Source organism: Triturus cristatus, chromosome 8, assembly GCF_964204655.1.
Source record: "Triturus cristatus chromosome 8, aTriCri1.1, whole genome shotgun sequence".
Lineage (NCBI taxonomy): Eukaryota > Metazoa > Chordata > Amphibia > Caudata > Salamandridae > Triturus > Triturus cristatus.
This window is the reverse complement of record NC_140591.1, coordinates 391,715,263-391,739,046: the sequence shown is the minus strand read 5'-3', so window position 1 is coordinate 391,739,046 and position 23,784 is coordinate 391,715,263. Positions and strand designations below refer to the sequence as shown.

Genomic DNA, 23,784 nt, shown 5'->3' with positions numbered 1-23,784 from the left:
CTTTCAACCTCCAGCAGCCCTGGCCCCAGTACCCACCGGCCTTCTCCGTTTCGCTCCTCACACAGCCGCCATTTTGTTCCCGTAATTTCACCCCCAGTGCTGCCAGGTCTGGATGCAAAAACAAGGGCAAACTGCGAGAGGGAAAAGGCCCGAAAGAAGCCCGCCCACATGAAAGCAAGCCCATCCCTACATATCGACAGTAACTGTCTACAAAAGAGAACATGTGACTCATCGCTCCCATTATTAGTGAACCAACGTGAATGTTTGTCCGCTCCAATCGATGTCTGTACTTTTCTACCTCATACAGCCTGTGATTTTTTGTCTTTGTTTCAGTGTTTTTCCATTCCCCGCCTGCATTCGACGTGCTCTTTCGGCTGTATTTGGCCTCCCGCTTCATTGCCACTTTCTGTATCAGTTTTCAACGACCTTTGGCCCGTTTTCGCTCTACTGTTGATATGTCATAAATACCCATCCTTGACCTCTCTTTGTTCTATCACCCCTGTGCATTTTTTGAGCCCTCTATTTTTTGCTACCCCTGTTGGTTATTTTCTGCTCTTCAATTTTTTTATCCTGTTTTACAGTGCATACACAATCACATAGGATACACGGGTGACATGCAAGTTCGCAGAGCCCGTGGACATTCATAACCAAGTGGCAGAGGTAGATAGCAAAAGTCCTAGCTAGTTGATGCAGATTGGTTAAGAATTGCTGGTATTCGAGGCCCTGAGTGAATTATTAGAGAGAAAGCAACAGTCGTAGAACCCTAGGAAGCGTGTTCCAGAGTCTGTGTGCATATAGAAAGGATGCTTGCTTCCTGTTCTTTCTTTGATTTCTATATTTCTGATTATGCCAGTGCGTTGCAAAAACCAAAGGACATGATGGACGGTGTGTTGAACATTGAAAGCACTCACCCCCAGTCAACTGATCTGGGTTTAATCCATCAGCTTTCTGATCTAGAGACCATAGATGGTGTGATGGTAATATAGCTCACTTTCTTAGATTTCATCACCTTGACCATGATACATTATATTTTGAGAAGAATATATGCTGCAAAGCAATATAGCTCTCCTTGTGAGAGAAATAAGGTGCATTTCTTTTGAAACGTGATCGAATTAGACGAATGACTGCATGGCATAAGGTCCTTTTACTGCACCAGGATGGCATCTGGTAGGCCGGTAAGTAGTAAGACAAGCATTGGCATAGCTAATATGTCTCGATTTTGGGACCTTATAAGTGTTTAGCCACGCAACAGTTGGTGTTGTTGCCCCAAGGATATTGTGCTGCATAACTAAATACTTATAAGGTCCCAAAAGCGAGACCTAGTGGCTATACCAATGCTTGTTTTGTTTTTTTAGCTTGGATGATACTCTTAAGGCTATTGATAGTTTAAAGCTTGACAGATTGACAGCAAAAGCCCCAGGGCCTGATAGAATACCTAAGCGACCTGTTTAAGTCAGAGCCGCTTGTATGGGCCCCTTGTATAAATCTTTTGTCCAACGCCGAAGGTTATGAGTGTGAAATACCAGAAACTTAGAGAGGGTTGAAAATAATTACCATACACAAGATAGGAGATGCCTCAGTCCCATCAAACTATAGACTGATTAACCTACTAGACAGTTTACAAAACTTTTTTTTGCTAGGCAAGTCCTGGATAAATTGTTAACTTGGATGGAGGACAATGAGATCTTGTCAGCCTATCATGCAGGGTTCCGGTTCCATATTAAAACCAGTACATGCGACAAGATGTTCAGGTTTATACTACTCGCCTGGAAATATGTAGTATTAAACAAGCAGAAATTGTATGTAGTTTTTTTCGATCTTCGAGCTGCACTCGATCTTGTACCCCGGGAACTTCAATGGAAAGTTTTATTAGGGATAGGTGCTCCTGCAAATTTGGTTAATTTGCTTGTGAGGCTGCACAAGGGTAACTATTCGCCGGTCAGGTGGGGGAGACAGGGAGAATAAACTACAAGGATCCCTATCCGGTGTGGGGTATGCCAAGGATGCGTTTTAGCACCTACATCGTTCTCCCTTTATGTAAACAAAGTAGTCATTCACTTGAGTGATTGTGCTAATGACTCACCGGTGCTAAATGGCAAGGAAATACCAATTCTGCTGTTCGCAGATGATGCTCTACTTATTTCTAGGACACCTATGGGCCTTCAGAAATTATTAGACACATTTCTGGCCATCTGTGAGATTAGGGGTCTGGAACTAAATGTGGAGAAAACTAAGTTAATGGTATTCGGAGTAAGGGTAGAACACAAGCAGTGAAGAAAGCCGAGAAACCCCTAGAGATGGAGGTCACTTTTGACTATCTTGGGGTTAGGTTGACCGTCACTGTGGGGTGGGCTCCTCAGCTCGAGAAAGGTTATCTGAGCAAATGTCATAAATCTTAACCCATAATCAGACTCCACAAACAGACCCAGACTCGGTCAATAATCCCCACCCTTGAGGTCTACCGGATGAAAGCTGAAAATGCGGCAATATATGCAGCAGAGCTATGGAGACGTGCTGACACGTGCAAGCTGGCAGGGAGCCAGAACATATTTTCCAGATCCTTTGTCTCTGTTCCAGCTAGTACTCCGCTGACCGCCTTGTATCTTGATGTTGGGTTGAGGAGAATTGGAGAGGTGGCCGCATTAAAACCCTTGTTGTTTTGGCTGCCTCTGTGGTCCAGCCCGAAATTAAGAGAATATAGTGATTCATTGAGAGAAGTCCTAAATATGAGCGGTGCCAAACGGACTGCATGGATACTTCATGTTGCAACTTAGTGTAGATCCTTGGGGTGGATTAATCTATGGGCCTGTCCAGAGTGCATCAGCAAAACAGAGCTTCTATGATCATCATGGATTTAACCAATGCCTATTTCCACATTCCCATAGGATGCATCAAAAATACCTCAGATTTCTTTGAGTTAAAAAGAGACCATCAGTTCAAGGTATTGCCCTTTGGCATCAACTCTGCCCCATGGGTCTTCACAAAGATGATGGCACCCTTGGTCATACTTCATCTGCAGGGGTGTGTGTGTTTCCATGTCTGGATGATTTGCTTCTCCATCCTCCATCAAGAGAGAAGAAGAAGTTTGGGAAGTGATGAAAAATTGTTTACAATGTCCTGGTTCGCTAATAAATTTGGAGAAATGCAAGCTAGATACCTCCCAAGACAGAACTTTAATTTGGGCCCAGTTCAGGACAGATAGGGGCATGTTTTTTTCTGCCAGACATACAGGAGTGAAGCCGATGATGACTCTCTAATCCCCTACCTATCCCAAACGAGGGCACCAGCAAGATTGCTGCTAAAAGTACAGTGCCACTGGCCTTGTGTGTATTTCTAGTCCCTTGGGCAATGTGTCATAGGAGGCTTCTGTTGGCTCATCTAGCACAATATTGGAAACAATGCTTAATGGACCGGGAGAAAAGAATTCCTATTACAGACATTATCAAGTGACAATTGCAGTGGTGACTTAAAAAGGATTCACTAAGCAGGGGATTTCCTCTTCAATCTTTGCTAGAGATTGTCTTAACAAAAGATGCCAGCCCTTTCAGTTGGTATGCAACTTGGCAGAGCAGGGAAACAGAGGAAAGGTGGCCTACAAAGGACAAGACAAGAACACTGAACTGGAAGGAGTTCTCTGCAATTTTCCAGGCAATGTTACATTTCACGAGGGACATTCTGAATCAAAGTGTGTTGATCAGGTCAGACAAGATTATGCTAGTGTCATGTGAACAGACAAGGGGAAAAAACCAAAGTCTGCCTCTCTCAATGTGGTTGATTTGAGCATTGGAGGTTGAGCAGAGAAACATCTTCTTTCCCTAAAAGCAACTCACATCAGCGAAGAGGATAATTCAGTGGTTGGCAGACTAAACAGTGTCATCTCAAGCTCTGTTCCCCAACTCTCTGGTATTCACTCAAATATGTCAGTGATTCAGAAACCCATTTATAGATTGGTTTGCTTTCAGAGAGATACTCAGTGGGGTTTTTCTCTCGGTGTCGGGATCCAGAAACATGGGGTGTAGATGCTCTATCATCACCTAGTCCTCCTCTGCTGTTATGCGTGTTCTCACTTATTCATCACCTGCTTACAAGAGTGCAGAGGGAAATGGAGAAGAGTATTGCTGTAGTCCTGTTTTGGCCTTGTTGCTCTTGGTTTCCCCTTCTAAAGAGTCTGGCTGTTCTTCTTCCACAGAGTTCCATTTTCTCACTTTCCTCTCAAATTGGTGGGGTGCCTACCTCTTCAGAAGCTGGCTCTAATTGTCTGGAGATTAAAATGATTGGGCGTCAAAGAAGAGGGGTACCTCAACATGTAGCCATAGATTTAGGGTCAGACTCTTGAAGAGTTTTTCTACCTAAAGACAATAACTAGGCCTGTTGTGTAGTTCCTACTAAACCGTAGGATCTGCGCATTGTTTGGGCATCATAAACTAAGGTCTTGGTGTCTAGACTGGTTCCCGACACCCCTCAGGATATGTTGGCCTATAGACCAGCTAGCTCACACTGCCACCTTGAGCCCCCCGAACCTTACGAGGGAGCGAATAGCCAATAACAACCACAGAACAGGACAACCCTCGTGGAAAAAGTACAGAACCTTTCGCTTAGTCACTCATGCTAACGTATTCTCAGAGAAGTACACAGAATACACAGTGGGACGTTTTCAATATATTTATTGAACCAAGAGTTATTCTTGTATAAAATACATGTGCTGCAATGATTAGCAGACAGAAGCAGATTAATGAGATTACAAGCATTGAAAGAGTGAACAGTAGATACGTTTCTACCATGGTGTAGAAGCAATGAATATATGCAGGCATATATGCAAAATATGGTAATCTGACGTACTACGATGCGGACCCTACTCTGAGCGTACCTAGAGTGTGTATGGGTGTAAATCCAAGAATCCCCCCAAGGGACGATCCCACCCCATTACCTGATTGAATAGAGTGAAGAACCCCTTCTTGGTCTTCAGCTGGACACCCCGGAATGTCATACCAGTGCTCGTTGGATTCTCAGCATGCACGGACCGTCCGTGTGAGTGGAAGTACCTCCTCTACCAATCTATAGGAATGGCTATTATTTATCATAAAAAGTAGCCTTCGCGATGTGCATGTTAGGTTAGTGATGTTATGGATATATCGATAGCGCTGTCACCACATGGATAAAGATAAGATGACTTTTGTACCTAGTGCGTAGAGAGACCTAGTACATGATGTTCAAGGCATCGTGATAATGTTGTGTGGAGCTGGATGTGTAAACAAAATAGTTTCAGAGAAACTAATCCAACATTATTGTGCATGCAAATGTGTGGAAAACTTCACAGCTGAAATTTTATTTTCTAGGGCAATGTAAGAAATAGGCTGCTTCGCTGCATGGGCCTAACTCGCGAATATAACAGACCCATGGTTCCTCCTTAGGATTTGCCTCTAGTCCTTAACCCCTTGTGTGCCACGCCCTTTCCCCGCCCGGTGCCGGCCGTTGCATTAGCGGGCGGGGTTCATGACGAGCTGGACTCGTCATGGGCACAGCGCAACCGCGGCCCATGACGAGTCCAGCTCGTCATGGGCACAGAAGGGGTTAAGGCTCTGCAGGACGTGCCTCTTGAGGGACTGATAACAGTTGTTTACATTTTTTGTCATTTAAATTGCCATTTCTTGTGGTCCTAACCTCAGTTAGAAGGACTGGTGAGCTGGAGGCCTTATTATGCAAACCCTCTTTCTTAAAGATTCTAAAAGATGGAGTTTTGTTTAAACCCAATCAAGGTTCCCCCCCAAAGTAGCGTCCAAGCAGCATAGGGAACAAAAAGTATAGTTACTTGTGTTTTACCCTTCTCTGACTTCCAAGGAAGGGAAATGTTTTCATTTGTTGAAGTATGAAAATTGCTTAGTATCTTTTGGTGGTGCCAATCAGGGTCACAACATTTCTGATGTTAACTTACATAGATAAATTAAATCAACTATTGTTTCCCATATTCATTATTAAGGTTTCTGAGCCTGAAGGAACACAGGGAAGATGCACTAAAGGTGTGATAGCCTCTTGGGCTAAGGCACAAGGGTTCCCCCGTCAGAGATCTGTAGAGCGGCTACGTGGGTTTCAGCTCAAACATTTGTTAAATACTATCATATTGAGAGTGCTATGGAGGGTAAATCCTTTGGAGAAAATATGTTGAATGCAGTTTTTTCCACACAGTTTGAATCCATATTTTGGTACACAGATTAAAGATTAGTGAGCATGATTGGTAAACTGTGTTTTCAGTTTGATATTGTATTTGGGTTGGTCGTGAAGGCCAGCTTTTGCCTCGGTAATCCTCAAAAGTGATGACTAGGCTGAGGACATGAGATGTAAGGATAATGCCCAGTTACTTACTGGTAAATTTCATTATCCTTAGTCACTTTTATCCTTGTCACAGTCGGCCCAACCCACCCTGCTCACCCCGACAGCTGGTGTTCATATGCCTTGGTGTTGTCAGGAAGGGGTGCATATACCACCCTAAGGGTGGGTCAGGTTACACCTTCACTTCCAGTTTTCCTCTTCTGGTTGAGGTGGAGTCTACCTCAAAAATAATGACTGTGATGAGGATATGTAAGTATATGTAAAGTGCTGGTTGCAGTGCTAAAGCTGTCTGAAGCAAGGCACCAAAAATTAACAGAAACAAATGAGATGTGAACATGACTTCTAATACACATCAATAAAATATACATTTTTTTTAATGGGTTAAGGTTGCACATCATAATTTCATTTTGTTTCCGCGAACTTATTAACTTGTAATGGCTGTAGGAATGGGAAGAGGAGAAGTGGAGGGGGAAGAGGAAAGTGGGAACATGAGAATAGGAGATGCAAAGAGACGAGCAATAGACAGTGAGAGACAGGGCAAACGGAATGAGAGGGGGAGAGAAGGCGGTGCTTTCATATATACAGCCTATACTTAGAACATACTTCCTCTGCCGCAAACTTCAGTACTGCCGTAAAAGGAGTGCCTTCAGGTACGCTTAATCTGAAATAGAAAAAAATGTATTGTGAGCTGTGTGTTGGAGCATGTACATCAGTTTTATGAACAAATATGTACACAGAGAAACTAAAACTGAAAGGCAGTAAAGTTTGACAAATATGTCATTAGTGGCTTTGCCACAAAAATCTAAAAAGTGAATTAATTACTGAGTTAAGTTAATGCCTTTGTCTTCAGATCTATCTCTGCCATACTAAGTCATCAAGGCCTTTTTCCTAATTAAAGGACTCGTTTTTGGGTTTGATTTTAAATCAAGCAGCTCACAGTTGCTGGAATATGCATCTCCTGATAGAGAAAAGTTGTCAAAGAGGTCAGTCTAGCCTGAGCCCCCTTCAGACAGCAAAGTATAAGGTAGATGGTTATCATTGTGTTATTAAGGTTGAGTGATGGGAAGAGTTTTGGGGTGGTAATGGGTTTTTTAGTGTTCAAGAATGGGTAGAGATTACCGAGGTGTGTGGGTTTAAGGGTTCAGGGATAGGTGGAGTTTATAGGTAGAAAGGGTATATGGGTTAAGGGATTGGGGAGTTTATGGGTGGTGAGGGATTTAAGGAGTCAAGAATGGGTGGGTTTCAGGAGTGGTGAGGGTTTTTTAGGGTTCAGGGATGAGTGGAATTTGGAGGTGGTGCGTGATTTTAAGGGTTTAGGGATGGATGTGATTTAGGCATGGAACGTTTTTTTGGTGAAGATTAGGGGTTGCGAGGTGGTTTTTGTTTAGAGATGGGTAGAGTTTAGGAGTAGAAAGGATTTCAAGGGTTCAAGGATGGGTGGAGTTTAGGAGTCAGAGATCGGTGGAGTTTAGGTGTAGTGAGGGTTTTGGGGTTCAGAGAAGTGTGGAATTTAGGGTTAGAAAGTACTTATAGAGTTCAGGGATCAATGGAGTTTAGGGATCAGGGATGAGTGTAGTTTAAGCGAGGAGAGGCATTTTTAGGGGACAGCGAAGGATGGATGGTGTTAGTAACTGGGTCTCTAGTTGTTAGAGATGTGCACCCTGTCCAATTAGAGATCACAATCCAAGTTAAGGTAAGTCAGATAAACAACATAAATTAACCTGTGCTCACCCTCTGTTAGCTTGGAAATAAGCAGTCAGGATTAATTTAAGAGGCATTGTGTAGAGTATTTGTGAAACACTTAAACTACAGTAACACAGTAAAAACACCACAAAAAGACTCCACACCAGTTTAGAAATAGAATATTTATCTGAGTAAAACAAGAGCAAAACGTCAAAAGTCCAATAAGAGCTCAAGATATGTTTTTTAAAGAATAAACTGCAATATAGTGCTTAGACGTCAATGGCGCTTAACTGTTACTTGACGTCGCGCTGGACCGGGGTAAATCCAAAGTTCGGACTGATTGCGATGGATGGCAGGACGGATACAGGACCCATGCAGGGCCCCGCTGAAATAGTACCTTGGATGGAACAAGGGTCAGTGTTGCGTCGGTTCCAATTCAAGTGGCTGGGCTAATGCATCGTCCCCAAGCCTTGATGTCAGGTCTGGCATCATTGTTGAACCCTTTACGATGCAGGCACTGAGACGGTGTCAAGCTGCGCAGGGACGTCCTCGGATCGGTGCGGTGTCGTCGTTGAGCCTCGCAGTCAGGAACCGTGTCTTTGTCGAGCCGCGCAGGAATGTCCTTGGATTAACATTGTGTTGAGTCTGATTGGCATCACTGAATCGCTTTTTGCAGGAAAACAGCTGCTGAACCCACGTTCAAGGCTCAGGACTGGATTGGCACCTCTTGGCAGGGTAGGACTCACAGCTGGCAGAGTCTAGAAGCTGAAGCAGAGTTGAAGGAAGTGTTTGCTGGCCCTGAGACTTTAAAAACAGGAGGCAAGCCAGCAAGCCAGTGGAGAAACTTGGGTTCAAGGATGTAGAGAGCAGGTCCAGTCCTCACTCCAAGGCAAGAAGCAGTAGGCAGCAGGCCAACACAGCAAAGCAGCTAGCAGAGTGGCAGTCCCTCCTACAGCACAGCGGCTCTGTTGCCTGACAGAATGTCCTTGGTTCCAGCAAAGTTCTGATTTGGTGGTGTCAGGGGTACAGTACTTGTACCCAATTGTGCCTTTGAAGCTTGCAGGAACTTCAAGGAGGCCTTTGAAGATCACAAGGTCCCTGCTTTTCCTTCCCTGGCTCCAGACTCACTGTAGCGGGGTATGCAGCTTTTTGTGTTGGGACAGGCACAGCCCTATTCAGGTGCAAGTGTCAGCTCCTCCCTACCACTCTAGCTCAGAATGGCCCATCAGCCTTGTGATGGGCCATCAGGATGTAAATGTCACACCCCAGCTCCCTTTGTGTGTGACTTTCTAGAGGGAAAGCACAAAGCACAGCTGTCACCTAACCTAAATGTGCATTAAGACACAAAAAGAGGCACATAATGCTTAAGAAAATGCCAACTTTCTAAAAGTGGCATTTTCAGACTTACAATTTAAAATCCGACTTTACCGTATGTTGTGATTTTAAATTGTGAGTCCACAGACACCAAACTTCTACATTTCTATTGTTTCCCAATTTAAAATTACTCTTAAAAGATGCAATCCCGGGAGGAGCCTAGCGCCGGACCAAGATGGCTGCGTGAGCACAGAGCTCCCGAGACCCTCGTGCCCTCCGGCAAATATCCTGAAAAGAATCCTGTATCAAATATCCGGAATATTGGAGACGAACCATTGCTGAGGCGAACGTCGTTGTCCGGACTGAAATCGTGCACCGGGGACCGAAGTTGTGACAAGTGGAAGTTCGCGGCCTACCCCCGGGAGATGCACGGGTCTTGCGTTGGCCTGGGCCCGGACACTAATTGAACAACAGCGGCCGTTTGTGGCGTAGACCATCGGACGGGTGGTGTCTTCACTTTCACTTTCGTTTTCTCTACCACTGCGCGCCTTGGCCCGAGAGTGCCTTGGGCAATAGTTGCCTGTAGCTCGACCTGCACATGCCTGGACCTAAATCGGGCGTTTAGGATCCAGCGGACCTTGAATCAGCTGGAGGGCCGAGTGGTTCGTCTTGGACGCTGACTGTTCCGGAGTTGGGGATGTCGGCCAAATCGGAAGCCGAAAAACAAAAGCCCAAGAATACCAGGCGAGGGGGCTACACTCAAACGAACAATATGGACCGCTATGCCCAGCAAAAGGGTTCGCCAAGTGGACCGGGAAGGCCACAGGACGTACCGAGAGATGGTTCGTTCCCCGAACCGGAATTGACACTGCAAGACATCATGGGCGCCTTCGAAGGGATGAAGTCCTCTATTGGGCACCAGTTCGAGGCCCTGGCACACAAAGTGGATACTATATCAGTGGATGTTAACCTGCTTCGCGCAGACTTGGGGAAAACCAATGAGAGAGTTAAATCATTGGACCTAAAAACCTCTAGCCTCGAGGGGGACGTTTCTGATCTGCAAATAGAGGTCCGCACGCTGAGGACCGCTAATGACCTCTTTGCCCGCAAGATGGAGGATTTCGAAGGCCGGGCAAGGCGCAATAATGTGCGCATTGTTGGTGTTCCGGAAAAATCGGAGGAACAATCTGCGGACTTGTTTGTTGAGGACTTGGTGGTTAATCATCTGGCGCCTAAGGGCCTCAGCAAGTTCTCTGCGGTCGAGCGGGCCCACAGAGTCCCAGGCGGGAGGCCCAAGGTGGGGGCCCCCCCCCGAGACCGATTGTCGCCAGGATCTTCAATTTCAGGGACCACGACGCCATTCTACAAGCGTCACGAGTGTCCGGACCAGTCACCTTCCAGAACACTGCAGTGAGTTTTTATCCTGACTTCACCCAGGCGGTGCAGAAGCAACGGCAGAGTTTCCTGGGGGTTAAGAGGAGGCTACGTGAGATGGGTCTGAAGTATGCCATGCTCTTCCCAGCCAAGTTGCGCGTTGAGTACGAAGAGCGGACCTTTTTCTTTGACTTGCCGGATGTGGCTGGGGAATGGCTCGACACATTGCCTCAGCGGCGGACTGGTGGGGAGCATGCTGGCGGAGCAGCAGGTGGTCATGACGAACAAGAGTGAGGACTCCGGTGATTGAACATTCTGACTATGCCCAGGACAGTGGTTCGCTGATTTTCGTTCTCTTCTGATGGCTATTTTCCGGGGGCGGTGGGGGTATAATGGAACTCTTTCCTCCCACGGGGTTTCTTCTTGTAGATTAGTTTTTGCTAGGGCGACAGGCACACTGCAAGTTGGGGGGGCTTATCAGGCTTATGCAGGGGTGCAGGGTGGGGGGTGGTATGGATCAGTTGGGGTGGTTGTTGTTGTTTTTTTCTTTGCAAGGTATCGCAATGCTAATCTTTTTCACTCGAGTGCTGTTCTCTGGGGGGGTGGGGGTATCTTTCCATTTCGTGATGGGGGGTAGGGGTTTGAATGTACTTAGTTGGAATGTAAACGGCTTGGGGGATTGTATCAAGCGTGGGATTGTCTTGCAATTTCTGAAGCGGTGCTCTCCTGACGTAGTCTTGTTGCAGGAGACGCACCTGATAGGCAACATGTGTCATGAACTCAATAGAAAGGGCTACAAATTTGTTGCGCAATCAGGGTTTTCCTCGGGATCGCGGGGGGCTGGAATACTTGTTAGGACCTCGCTGCCGTTTGAAATTGATTCTACTACAGTCGATGAGTTGGGGCGCTTTGTGGCTGTGGCTGGGAGGTGGGAGGGCAGGACACTGGTTTTGGTTTCTGTTTATGTCCCTCCTGGCCTGCAGGCCGCCACATTTGCTGACTTGGGGAGGGCTATGCTGGATCTCCCCGAGGGCGTGTTGCTGGTGGGTGGCGACTTTAACGCAGTTGGTTCTGGACTACTAGACAGACATCCGCCAAGAGACCCCGGGGGGGCGCAGAGATGGCTACCGGACCTTCTTGATAGGCTAGGCCTGGTTGACTGCTGGAGGCTGCTTCACCCCACTCAGCGGCAGTACACTTTTCACTCTGGGGCACACGGTAGCCTCTCTAGAATAGATAATGTTCTCACTTTGGCTGCTCAGGCTTCATTGGTGTCCGAGGCTAGGCACATGGCTAGGGGCATCTCCGATCACTCGCCGGTGTGGATTTGTATGGATTTTGGCCGGGGAGCGGCAGGTAGGGTGGCTCCGATTAACCCCTGTTATTTCCGTGACCCTAGGACTCGTAGCGCGTGGTCGATCTCTACTTCCAGGAAAATTGTGGTTCGGTTACATCCGCGGTGTCTTTGTGGGAAGCGTTTAAAACGGTACTGAGAGGGGAGGCTCTCTCCTTGATAGCGGATGTCAAACGTCGGAGAGATGCGGAGGTAGGACAGATTGAGTCTGAGATAGCGGTACTAGAGGCAGCTCTGGAAGATGAGGTTAAGGCGGACACACTGCATAAGCTGAGATTAAAACAGTCTGAATATAAAGCACTGGTGACAAACGCGGCCAAGGTTATTAGCAGGGAACAACAAGGGCGATTGTACGACGTAGGGGACAAGGCTGGGAAATTCATAGCGTGGTTAGACAAAAAAGAAAGAGTTAATAGAGTTGTGCCAGAAATAGTGACAGTTGGCGGGGATATTGTCACCGAACCCGATGGGATAGTCCAGTGTTTCGCGGACCACTCCCGCACGGTTTATGCTTCTGTGTTGGACAGGCTAGAGGATGACTCGCATGAACTGCTGCGTGATATCACCCTGCCTTGTCTTTCGGACACAGACAGGGAAGACCTTGATGGTAACATTACAGCGGATGAGGTTGCAGTTGCTATCCGCTCGCTACGCCCGGGCAAGGCCTCGGGCCCAAACGGCTTACCGATCGAGTTGTATAAACTCAGGCCGGATAAGATTGCCCCGCATTTGCGAGATATGTTTGTAGAGGCGCGGGATAACGGGTGTCTCCCATTCGATCAACGTCTGGCGACAATAGTGGTTATACACAAAGATGGCAAGCCCAGGAACAGATGTGGCTCGTATAGGCCGATTTCACTACTCAACGCTGAGCCAAAAATCCTCGCCAAATTGTTGGCTAACCGTTTGATTAGGGTCATTGGGGACCTGATCCACCCGGATCAATCCGGTTTTATCCCACACCGCAACACCGCGTTGAACCTCAGGCGACTCCATGGCGTGCTCGCAAGGGTGGGGACGTTGCGGGAGTCGGCCATCTTGGCGTCACTTGATGCCATGATGGCTTTCGACACTGTGGAGTGGCCGTATCTGTGGGCAGCACTGACAAAATTTGGCTTCGGACCGGGTTTTATAGGCTGGATTAGACTACTCTATGAGGAACCTTTTGCTAAAGTCGCGGTAAACGGTAGGGCATTAAATCCGTTTGAGCTTGGGAGAGGCACCCGGCAGGGTTGTCCTCTGTTGCCACTATTGTTTGCCCTTGCCCTTGAACCACTGGCGGCATGGATTAGATGGCAGCCAGACATAAAAGGGATCAGATGGTCGCCGGACTACGAGGACCGCATATCTTTGTATGCAGACGACATTTTGTTATACCTGACCTCACTTAGGAAATCCCTCATACTGGTCTGTGACGTCTTGAATTCTTTTGGTAGAAACTCGGGTCTCGCCATTAACTGGGGAAAGTCGCATCTGTATGTTCTAAGTGGAGACACCCCTATTGTCCCGCGAAATTGCTCCATCCAGATCGCCCAGCAGGGTTTTCTGTACTTAGGGATATATATTTCCACCGATCCATCTGTCCGATACGAGAAGAACCTACTTCCTCCGTTGTCACGTTTGAGACGGGACGTTGCGGGTTGGAGGCGGCTGCCGCTCTCCCTCCAAGGCCGCGCCGCATTGTTTAAAATGATATCTCTTCCCCGATTTCTCTATGCCCTACAGAATACCCTGGAGTTAGTTCCGGCTTGTTATTTTCGTGAGGTGGAGAGTCTCCAGCGCTCGCTGTTGTGGGATGGTCGACCGCTTATAGCTATTGCAAAGTTGAGCCTTCCATGGTATGACGGGGGGATTGCACTCCCTGACATCAGAAGATATTATTGGGCTACCCAGTTGGGAGCGATTAACCACGGTGTTTACGGTCCGGCGTTGAACCCTGGCTTTGCTATGGATCGCTGGTTGTTGCGAGGGGGTAATTATCTCAGGGCGCTGTATTCCAATTCGCTGGATGGATCCCTCGCAGGGCCAACCAAGACGGCGGTGCATGTGTGGAAGGCGGTCACAAATTCGCTGGGTTGGAAGGACAGGCTTACCCAGGCTACTCCGCTTTTCGAATCCGATAAATTGGGGAAATTATGGCACACGAAAGGATTCGAGAAGTGGGACCTAATTGGGATTTCTAAAGTTGGGGATCTGCTGGCTAAGGGTAAGGTGAAATCGTTTGAGACGCTGCAGACGGAGTACGAATTAGGGGGTACTGAATACTTTCGATATGCCCAGGTGCGTCATGCTCTGCTATCTGTCTTTACCGAGGGGGGGGGGGGCGTGCCCGAGTCCTCTCCTTTGGAGGATAGGATTCTTGATGGCCATATGCCGGAGAGTACAATCTCCTTGATCTACAAGAAGCTTGTTAATGTTCGGACCGATCTCCTCCTCGATGTGCGCGAACAATGGACTAGGGATGTCTCGAACTGAATGATGAGGACTGGCAGTATGCCATCTCCTCTCCGAAGGAGGTTGCGATCCCGGCGAGACTGAGGCTGGTGCAGCTTAAGATACTTCACAGGGTTTATGTCACGGGGCCCCGCCTGATTCACATGGGTTTCTCTGAAGATGGCTTATGCAAGAGAGGCTGTGGGATGTTGGGCACCTTCCTACACATTATTTGGGAATGTAGGGAGGTCACAGAGTTCTGGAAACGAATTCACGCTGTAATGGAAGAGGGTCACGGGTATCGCACTGCTACCAGAGGCAAGACGTTGCCTATTGAATGTCTGGGGTCCCACCGACTATGATGCCGCTCAGACCCAATGGGTGACCCTGGGGAATATGGTGGCGATATTGCGCAGCTGTGGGGATCCCAGAGACCTCGAAACATGGATGGAAAATATGGACTGGGGCATGTTCCGAGAGAAAACGGTGTACAGCGCCCGAGGTCGCCCTAAGAAATGGCATAAGATATGGGGGCGATGGAACCATTATAGGGGAGATATTTGTGTGCCCCCGGTTACTGAGACGTTAGACGTGCAACTGTCCCACTAGCTCTATTTCCAACTTTGGACATAAAACTGACTATAACTTGGAGTCCATACCTCTGCTTTCCCCTCAATTCTTTAGCGTATTGTACTGCTCTGCTGATGGGAGTGGGACCTCGCCCCGACTGAGAACTGGCGCATGTTTATTGTATGCTTTGCCTTGCTTTTGTTTTTCATTTTTGGTTTAATTTAAAACTAAACCTTTGTTACTCCTGTTCTATGGTTATGGACCCTCTCACGTGTTGTTCTTATCATGCTGCCGGACCTCCGGGATGTCGGCTGAATAGCTGAGATCCATGTTGGCATAAATAAAGGTTTTTAATAAAGAAAATAAAAAAAAAAATTTAAAAATGCAATCCCAATGTTGACCTATGGGAGAGATAGGCCTTGCAGTAGTGAAAATCAAATGTAATAGTTTTCACTACCAGGACACGTAAAACTCAAAAGTACATGTCCTACCTTTTAAATACACTGCACCCTGCCCATAGGGCTGCCCAGGTTCAAGTTTATTTTATTAACATAGTTAATAAAAACCATTGCATCAAATGTACAGCATTAAAATCTTCTTAAAAACAAAGGAAAATTGATAAAATATTGTTTAGATAATTCTAAACTGTAGTAGTCGTGAATTGAGTTTCTGAGTTCAAATTGTTTGGAGGAGTGTCAATTGATGGGGACCCCATTTCCCACTAGAATCTATTTAATGTTTTTATGCTGGTGGGACTTAGAGGAGTGAAAAGTGTAACGTGGGTTCAGTGATTTCCTCAAAAGTGCTTTAGGTTTGCTGTGGGTTGTTTTAGCAGTGTGTCCCTCTCTCAGTGAGCTGGCATCTTTTTTGCCACTAATGTCAAGAATTTTAACAATCGTCAGTTCAACTGTGGGTCCTCTGGTGCGAAGCATGCCAGCACAGCTTTCCTCCGTGTCCGCATCCCTCTTTGGCAGAAGTGAGGCTTTAGGAGTTCTTTGCAGGTGCATAAAAGGTGCTGTGCCGCATAAGCAACAAGAGGAACCTCCCTGATCCATGAGCCAATGCGGGAGATGCTGTGTGCAAGGTAGCAGTCCCAGATATTTTTTGGGGGGAGGGGAGGGGGGAGCAGAGCAGTACAAGTACTCAAGGTCATCCAGCCATGAGCCCTCTTCGATAGTGCAGCTTGATCTTCAAACGGTGATAGAAGTTTTATTGTTTTCTATACCAATGTTTTGCGGTGTTAGTGATGGGTGTTTCTCAGAGTTGTGATAGCCCTGTGCTACACACAAAACAAATTGAGGTAGCTTGGGGCAGGTGACAAGTGGCTCTGTTGTAGTTCTACCCATAAGTGGTGGTTGAGGATTTCTGGTGGGGCTTTCCGGATTTTGTTCCAGGTGAAAATGTAATTCCATTGTCTTGCCAATGTCTGTTTTTGTAGATCAAACTCCAACCCAATCTGTGCTTGCGAGGTGTGGTTGGGCAAGCCGAAGATAATTATGTACGCTCTTTTGATTGTGCTTTACAGGATCTTGGAATCCCTTCCCCTCTGTAGTCCACTCTCTGTAGGCTATCGTTGGTAGGAGCTTGGCGTGTGTGACTTGGACTAAGGGAAGTGGCGATGGGCCACTCAGTTTTGAGCTAAGGGCTGCCTAAGGCATACCTTAGGGGTTGACATACGTAATAAAAGGAAGGGTTTGGGCCTGGCAAGTAGGTTACCTTGCCAGGTCGCAATGGCAGTTTAAAACTGCACACACAGGCTCCGCAATGGCAGGCCTGAGACATATTTACAGGGCTACTAAGGTGGGTGGCACAATCAGTGCTGCAAGCCCACTAGTAACAATCAATTTACAGGCCCTGGTCACATGTAGAGCACTTTACTAGGGGCTTTTAAGTAAATTAAATAAGCCAATTGTGGTTAAACCAACATTACCACGTTTAGATTACAGAGCACATGCTCATTAGCACTGGTTATCGGTGGTAAAGTACCCAGAATCCTAAAGCCAGCAAAAAGGATATCAGCAAGACAGGAGGTCAGAAGTCAAAAAGCCTGGGGAATTCACACCAAGGGTGACAGGTCAAAAAGATGGTGTTTAGGGGTGGTAAGAGTTCAGTAAATTAAAAGCATCCGAAGTAATTGTTTGACAATGTAAAAGATATAAATCCAAAATAATGTCCACACATGTAACAGACTGAAATAAATACCTTCAACAAAACATTTCTGTAATTTATACCTGCAAACACTTCATTCACACCTTAAAAGTAGGCAGAAGCCAACTTCGTGAAAAAAAGACATTCTATGAATTGGTTTCTATGAAACGGACAATGCCAGTCATTCTGAAAACGTCCATTAATATGAAATACGGTATTCCATTAAAACGTTTATTTATGAAAGCACATAAAACCCACGGATCTATATGATGTCTTCCTATGGTGTCTAGGGACAACTCAAAGGCATGTAACAAATTCTCCCTGTTCTACCAAAGGCCATCAGGCTACAGGAGGCAAAACTACACATTACAGAGCACATTAAGCAAAATAGGATGCATTCCAAGCGTCAGACCCACTCCAAGTCGTTGGCCCATTGCAGGTCCCAGTCTCACTCCAAGTCGCAGTCTTTGACACTTCAAAGACAAAGTCCAAGGACAACTTCTGCGAGAAGTGCAAAAAGTCCAAGAGGCACTCGTCTCACCACGCCCACGACAAAGAGTAACTACACAGCTGACACTCCAAGATACCGACTCCGGCACCTTCGTCCAACTCTGACCCTACCCAGAGACTGGTTCTGGTGTGTACCGAGTTTTCCAGGCCATACTACCACTCACCTATGATTCCAGCTCAGCTCTTTCTGGAGAGCCCTTGTGCCTTACAGAGCAGCAGGGTGCCCCTGGTGGACTTCTATCAGGCCTCAAGAAATCTACTCACCCACTCACTAAGGCAAATCCGATTTTATCAGGGCGAGCTATTTTTAGGGCCAACTGGCCCGTTCTGGCGAGCTGATAAAGAACAGGTGTTCTGTTATCTCAGAAAGTGAATGAGCAATAAAGATACCTTTAAATCTTGTTTTTATCTGGTCACTGTTGCTTGCATTCTTATGCCTTAAACTTTGCAGTCAGAGAAAGAAAAGTAAAGAAAATCTCCACAATAAAATAAGCAGCGAAGTTAGAGGACTTTGTAAAGTTTATGACAATCGTGCTGTAAGAAGAGTGTGAAATGAAAGGCTGTAGGAAGTCAGGTTTTTTTTCAAAAAAAAGTTAAATAGGTTGCAAATGAACTGTGCAAACAGTTCAAAATCTATTTTAGGAGTTATGAAAGCACTTTTTTGTAATTCTGTGAGATGAAAAAGGTTTTTAATAGGATGAAAACAATTCAGAACACTTTACTTGGTGATGTGCAAATGAAAAAGATTTTTGCTGATACCCAATTTCCACAGATTCTTGTTTATACACAATACAGTTTTATCAGTAAAACTGCATGCTAGTGCTAGTGCAGGTTAGTGGGAAGGTTCGTGGCCATTTCAATTGAAAATCTGCGGTTTGTAAATGCCAGTGTGCTACCAAATAATGCTTTAGCAATAACTTTATTAAAAGTGAGCTTTTAAACGTACTGAGAAATATTCTTGCCCCGCCCTGATGACAATGCTATTACTCTTTTTCAGATAAGAAGTGACAAAATAGAGTGAACACCTAGCAACTTACACCAGTTGCAGCATCAGGGCAGAGCAGTAGAAGCAGTTTTAAAGTGATAGGTGGACATGCTGCATGTATACTCCAACTCTTTTGTTTAGACTGAGCACTAGCAATCTAAACTTAGGCAGCTTTCGGACATCTCTTGGTAGCTTATGACTCTCCTCTTAATACGGTCTGATTATCACCTCTAGAAAGGACATAAAATACACTTTTAAAGACATTTTGGAGACATTTTCTGTACAGCAGGAGCTCCCTTCTAGCCACCTGGTAAACAAACGTCTGTCCATCAGGCATTTCAGCAATGGAAATTATCATAAATAAATGAGCTGGACTACAAATGTCCGGATTATGAAGAGCCATTCAGTGAGAGACAATGAAGTGAGAGCAAGGGGGGGGGGGGGGGTTGAAGAAAGAAAGAACCAGAGACATGGGACAGAAGGACAGCCATTTGTGAGTGGGCCGGCGTGAAAGGAAAATAAGTGGCCAAAGAGCACAGGGATGAGGCTACAAGGAACAGGCACATTAAGGCTAAAGGGACAAACATTTCTAGGCTTGAGCCAGGCAAATTAAAGAGCAAAGTGAAGGGCAAAAGGGCATGATGGAAGGCCTAGGGAACAGCAAAGAACTTAGCCCAGGAACTCATGGAGTTGTAATTAGAAGAGTCTTTTAGTCACTGCCTTCCACTTTACCAGAGTACGCAGGTGGTGTGCTTTAAAAGCTGTCTTGGCCTTCATCCCTTCTGTAGGTTCTTTTAGCTCCTGGGATGCAGTGTGTGCTTCAGCCACGAGGAATTGCTGGCTACTTTCAGCAATTCACCCTCTAGCAGAAAATGTCAGCACACAGCCTACCTATAGGCCCAGCAGTTGGCTATTTTCCAAAAAAGCAAGAAATCTTTTGAGCTGTGGATGGGCTCAGTACTCCCCCGCCAATCCCAGGCTTACACACTTTCTCCATACTAATGGGAATTGTTTCAGCCTTCCCGACTGGTAGTGCCACAGCTCTGTCCCCGTTCACAGTAATTTAATGTGTAGTTGTCCGTCAGACAAAATAGACTTTAAGGGGCCGATTTCGATGTCAGACGGAATTGCTTCCGCCCGACACCGACTCGGTCCTGGGACCGACCGACCTGGCGGTCCCGACTGGCCCATTGCAATGCAACTGAACATTGTTTGGTCGCATGCTCCCTTTTCTCAATGGGAGCTCGTGTTACATCCGTAAAACGGCCGTAACACAAGCTCCAATTGAGAAAAGGGAGGTGCAGTTCATCCCTGCATCCCGTGACAGGCACCTCAAGGTGCCTGCCATAAGGGTCTCCAACCGGAGGCCGTGCACCAAATGGCGCCCTGCTGGGGCCCCTAAACATGCTTTTCATCATGGTTTCCATGTTGGACAGGCCGGCATGGAAAGCATGTCAGAAACCATGCATCGCAATCTCAAGGGCGGAAAGGCCCACCTTTGAGATTACTGGCTGGCTTTTGACTGGCCAGTGGGCTCTCTAAACCCGTCAGAAGCCAGCCGGAATGACCAGCTGGTTTACTTTCTGACCGCCTCCATCATAATAAGGAGGTCGGAAAGTAAACCGCATGGCCCATTAGGATGCGGCCCTCAAGGCTCCGACCGCAGGTCAGAGACTTTATGGGCCACATCGTAATCCGCCCATAAATCTTCTTGTCACTGATCTTACTCAACATCTTTCATGTAATAGGCGTTTCCCATTCCTGATAGAATATGTGACCTTGGCAGCAGGTAGATGGAGAATGGAAACCTGAGCAAATAAGATCGGTGATAGTAAGGAAACAAGCAGGAAGTGATCCAGAGTATTTGTTTCCAGTCCATGGAGAAATTTGAGGGCAAACACTAACAGATGTGGGTGCGGACATTCAAAAACTCCTCAACTGATAGGCGGAACATGTTGAGTTATGCAACAGATTTTTCACATCAGTAATCACAATAGGGTCCAACACTTACACTTTGTAAGGGAGACGTGGGTCTGAAGTCAAGGTGATCTTAAAAGTAGCTTTCGACCTGATAGAAAGAAATTTAAGATATAGTGAACACATCTTACACTTGTAAATGTTAAATACTGAAAAACTGGAGATGCTTATGCAAGTTATTAAAAGGTAATGAATGCTACAAAGGACCTTAAAGGGAACAGTCTAAATTCAAGGGTGACATTTTCATGAAGTAATAATGGTAATGTAAACAAAAGATGTGTTATAACTCCTGGCTGCACAGCTTTTTGGCCTATAACTGGGGAAAGAACAAAGCATAATGTTACAGAAGGTTTTTCCATAGTTATGTTTATGAAAATATCACCAGCTTGTTAGTAGTAATCTGTTACAAGTTATCAATTCTGTGATGCTGTATTATTCCATTTGTAATGTGGCATTACTACATCACTTCAAACCCAAGTTATTGGTAAAATATGTGCTTCTGAACATAAGATCAAAGTTCTTGAGTAGAGTCATAAAACAAATGAAGGTGCTAAAAAAGTTATAGACCAAATTAAATAAGCATTGGCATAGCCAATAGGTCTCGCTTTTGAGACCGTATTAGTATTTAGCCATGCAGCACATTACCCTGGGTACTACAACATCTACTGTTACTTCATGTACCACTCATGAACGAACACACACCCAAGGATGGGCTTCCATGCTGTTTAGTGAAAATATGATAAAGTGTCTTCAAAATTCAAAAGAGCGTAATTTCTTTAACAAAGAACTTTGACACTAATAGGCTGGATTTATAAAGGAGGGCACCCAACCAAACACACATGCCCCAGAAATTCCTTCCCTCATCTACCAGACGTTTTGCTGAATTTGTGTGTGGAGGCAGGGGGTTTTTACATGGCATGCTAGGTAAAGGCACATGCGTGGTAAAGACATAGGTGGTAAATTAATAAATTCTTCTGCAACAGCCCAGACATGACAATTAAAGAGAGCATTCTATAAAATCATCTGTATTTCTTTTTTTTTTTAAATGGCCTTTCGTCCTTTGTTTATTTTAATCAACAGCCAGGGATCATTAGGACAGCTATAGAACACTTTTAAAAGTTCTTCTTATATTTATTGTTCAAGGTTTGTGCAGAGGCAGGGAAAAAAATACCAGCTGTAAGTGATTTTCTGAACTGTTCTGGCATCAACATTAAAATACTAATAAAGTCTGCGAAAAACCAGCCAGGTGGCAACCCTACACCCTCCAAATGAGCGCACGTTCACAGGTTTTATTGAGTGCCTCTCCTTTATACCTAAAAAACACAAGCGATGAGAGCAAAGATGCCAGCGAATGAAAGCGATGATAAAGAGGCAATGCTCTATATGACGAACAAACACAATATTGACAAGCTGGGGCATGAACAAGAAGCAGGCAAATGAGTGTGACATGGAAAGCCAACCAATGGTAATCAATGGGCGGGCTCCAAGCCCTCTACATTCAAGATAAGCCACAATATGCCTAGCAACCGTCAGCGCATACGCTGCCTAGTAGGCTCGACCTAAAAAGGAGGGCACCCAACCACACACATGCCCCAAAGACTCCCACTCCCCGCCCCCCCATCAACCAGACTTCTTGGAAGGGAAGGTGTAAATAAAACTTTCATTTGCCATCTGACAGGAACTCCGGCACCCTAGAAAACCACACATATTGTAAGGAAATCCTACACAACAAACCCTCCTAAGCAGCAACTTTTTATATTATTACATTATTCTTTCCAGGCCTAGAAAGCAGGAGTGCCAGAATGTGAATTCAAAATAAAATGTGCACTGTCCGAACCACTGAAGAAGCAACTGTTTGCTTTGGAAACAAATAGTAAGTGGTCAGGTGAAATCCCCATCACATTTCTGTGGTTAATGACCCAATGCAAGTCTCTGCATCTTAATGTGCCTCATATTTTTTACCAACCACACAGGCACGCTTTTTTGCAGTTTTACACGGCGCAAACTCTACCCGCAAGCATTGGAGGACTTTACATAAGCATCAGTTACAGTGCGTGCAGGATTACTTTTTTTTTTTCTTAGGCATGGGGAGCCGAAGTGTGCCCAGAGTCAAAGGATGTTGAGAAACGCCGAGATTGGAGGCATGTTCCCCAGTTCCAAACTGGCAGCTCTGACTGTAACACCTCAACCTCTCTCTTGCTAATTGATTGATTTCTGTACAGTGGAGCTCTGGCTTTTGCTTTGTCTTGGAATCAAATGGAAATTAACATTTTGCTTGTGACAATGTGTGGCCCATTTGCAATAGTTCCCACTTTAAACCACAGCAACGCTATGTGTTTATATTATTATTGTTGGACCTGACCCTTTTTTCAGGTTTAGCCACAGACTTTTTGCCTTTTACCTCCTATTTTTTCTGACCTGTTTTGGTGGGCTGTAGGACTCTTGCCACTTTACCACTGCTGATGTGCTAAAGTGCATATGCTCTCTGTGTAAATTGTGATTCTGATTGGTTCTCCCCGATTGGGCTGGCATATTTGATTTACTGGTAAGTCCCAAGTAAAGTGCACTGTGTTTGCACAGGGCCTCTAAATCAAATGCTACAAGTGTGCCTGCAGCACTGATTGTGCTGCTTCCATGAGTAGCCCTGTAAACTTATCTCGGGCCTGCCATTCAGTGTCTGTGAATGTGTTTTTAAATTGGCATGTCGACCTGGCAAGTGCACGCACTTTCCAGGCCCTAACCCTTACCTTTTACTACCTGTAAGGCACCCCTAGGGCAGGCCCAAGGTAGCCCCATGGGCAGGGTGCAGTTTATGTGAAAGGTAGGAAATGCTGGTGTGTTTTTCATGTCCTGATATGCTACCAATTTGTTTTTCATTATTTATTTTATTTTACAGAGTTTTATTGAAAGGCTATTTCTCCCAAAGCTTATAATTGGAGCTGCCTTGTAACATCTAACAACTTGTGAACAACAAAGATTTCTTTTAAGTCTGCCCACTTAAAAGGCCAAAAGGGGTATAAGTATTGGACCTAAAACCCCAGACTTTTAGAACACTTCTGGATCAAGAGAAACCTCTGCCAAGGAGAAGAGCTGAAGAGCTGTGAGGAGG

The 23,784-nt window shown here is 45.7% G+C and overlaps 1 protein-coding gene across 1 annotated transcript in view; it reads right to left on the bottom strand.

Annotated features, from left to right (window-relative positions):
- The window catches only part of UFM1 (ubiquitin fold modifier 1), a 106,261-nt gene that overhangs the window by 44,851 nt on the left and 37,626 nt on the right, over positions 1–23,784 (bottom strand). The window contains exons 2-3 of the mRNA XM_085621759.1: positions 20,710–20,766; positions 6,931–6,988 (exon numbers count right to left, since the gene is read on the bottom strand). Coding sequence (XP_085477885.1) covers positions 6,931–6,988; positions 20,710–20,766 — 115 coding nt within the window. The remainder of the gene's footprint in view (positions 1–6,930; positions 6,989–20,709; positions 20,767–23,784) is intronic.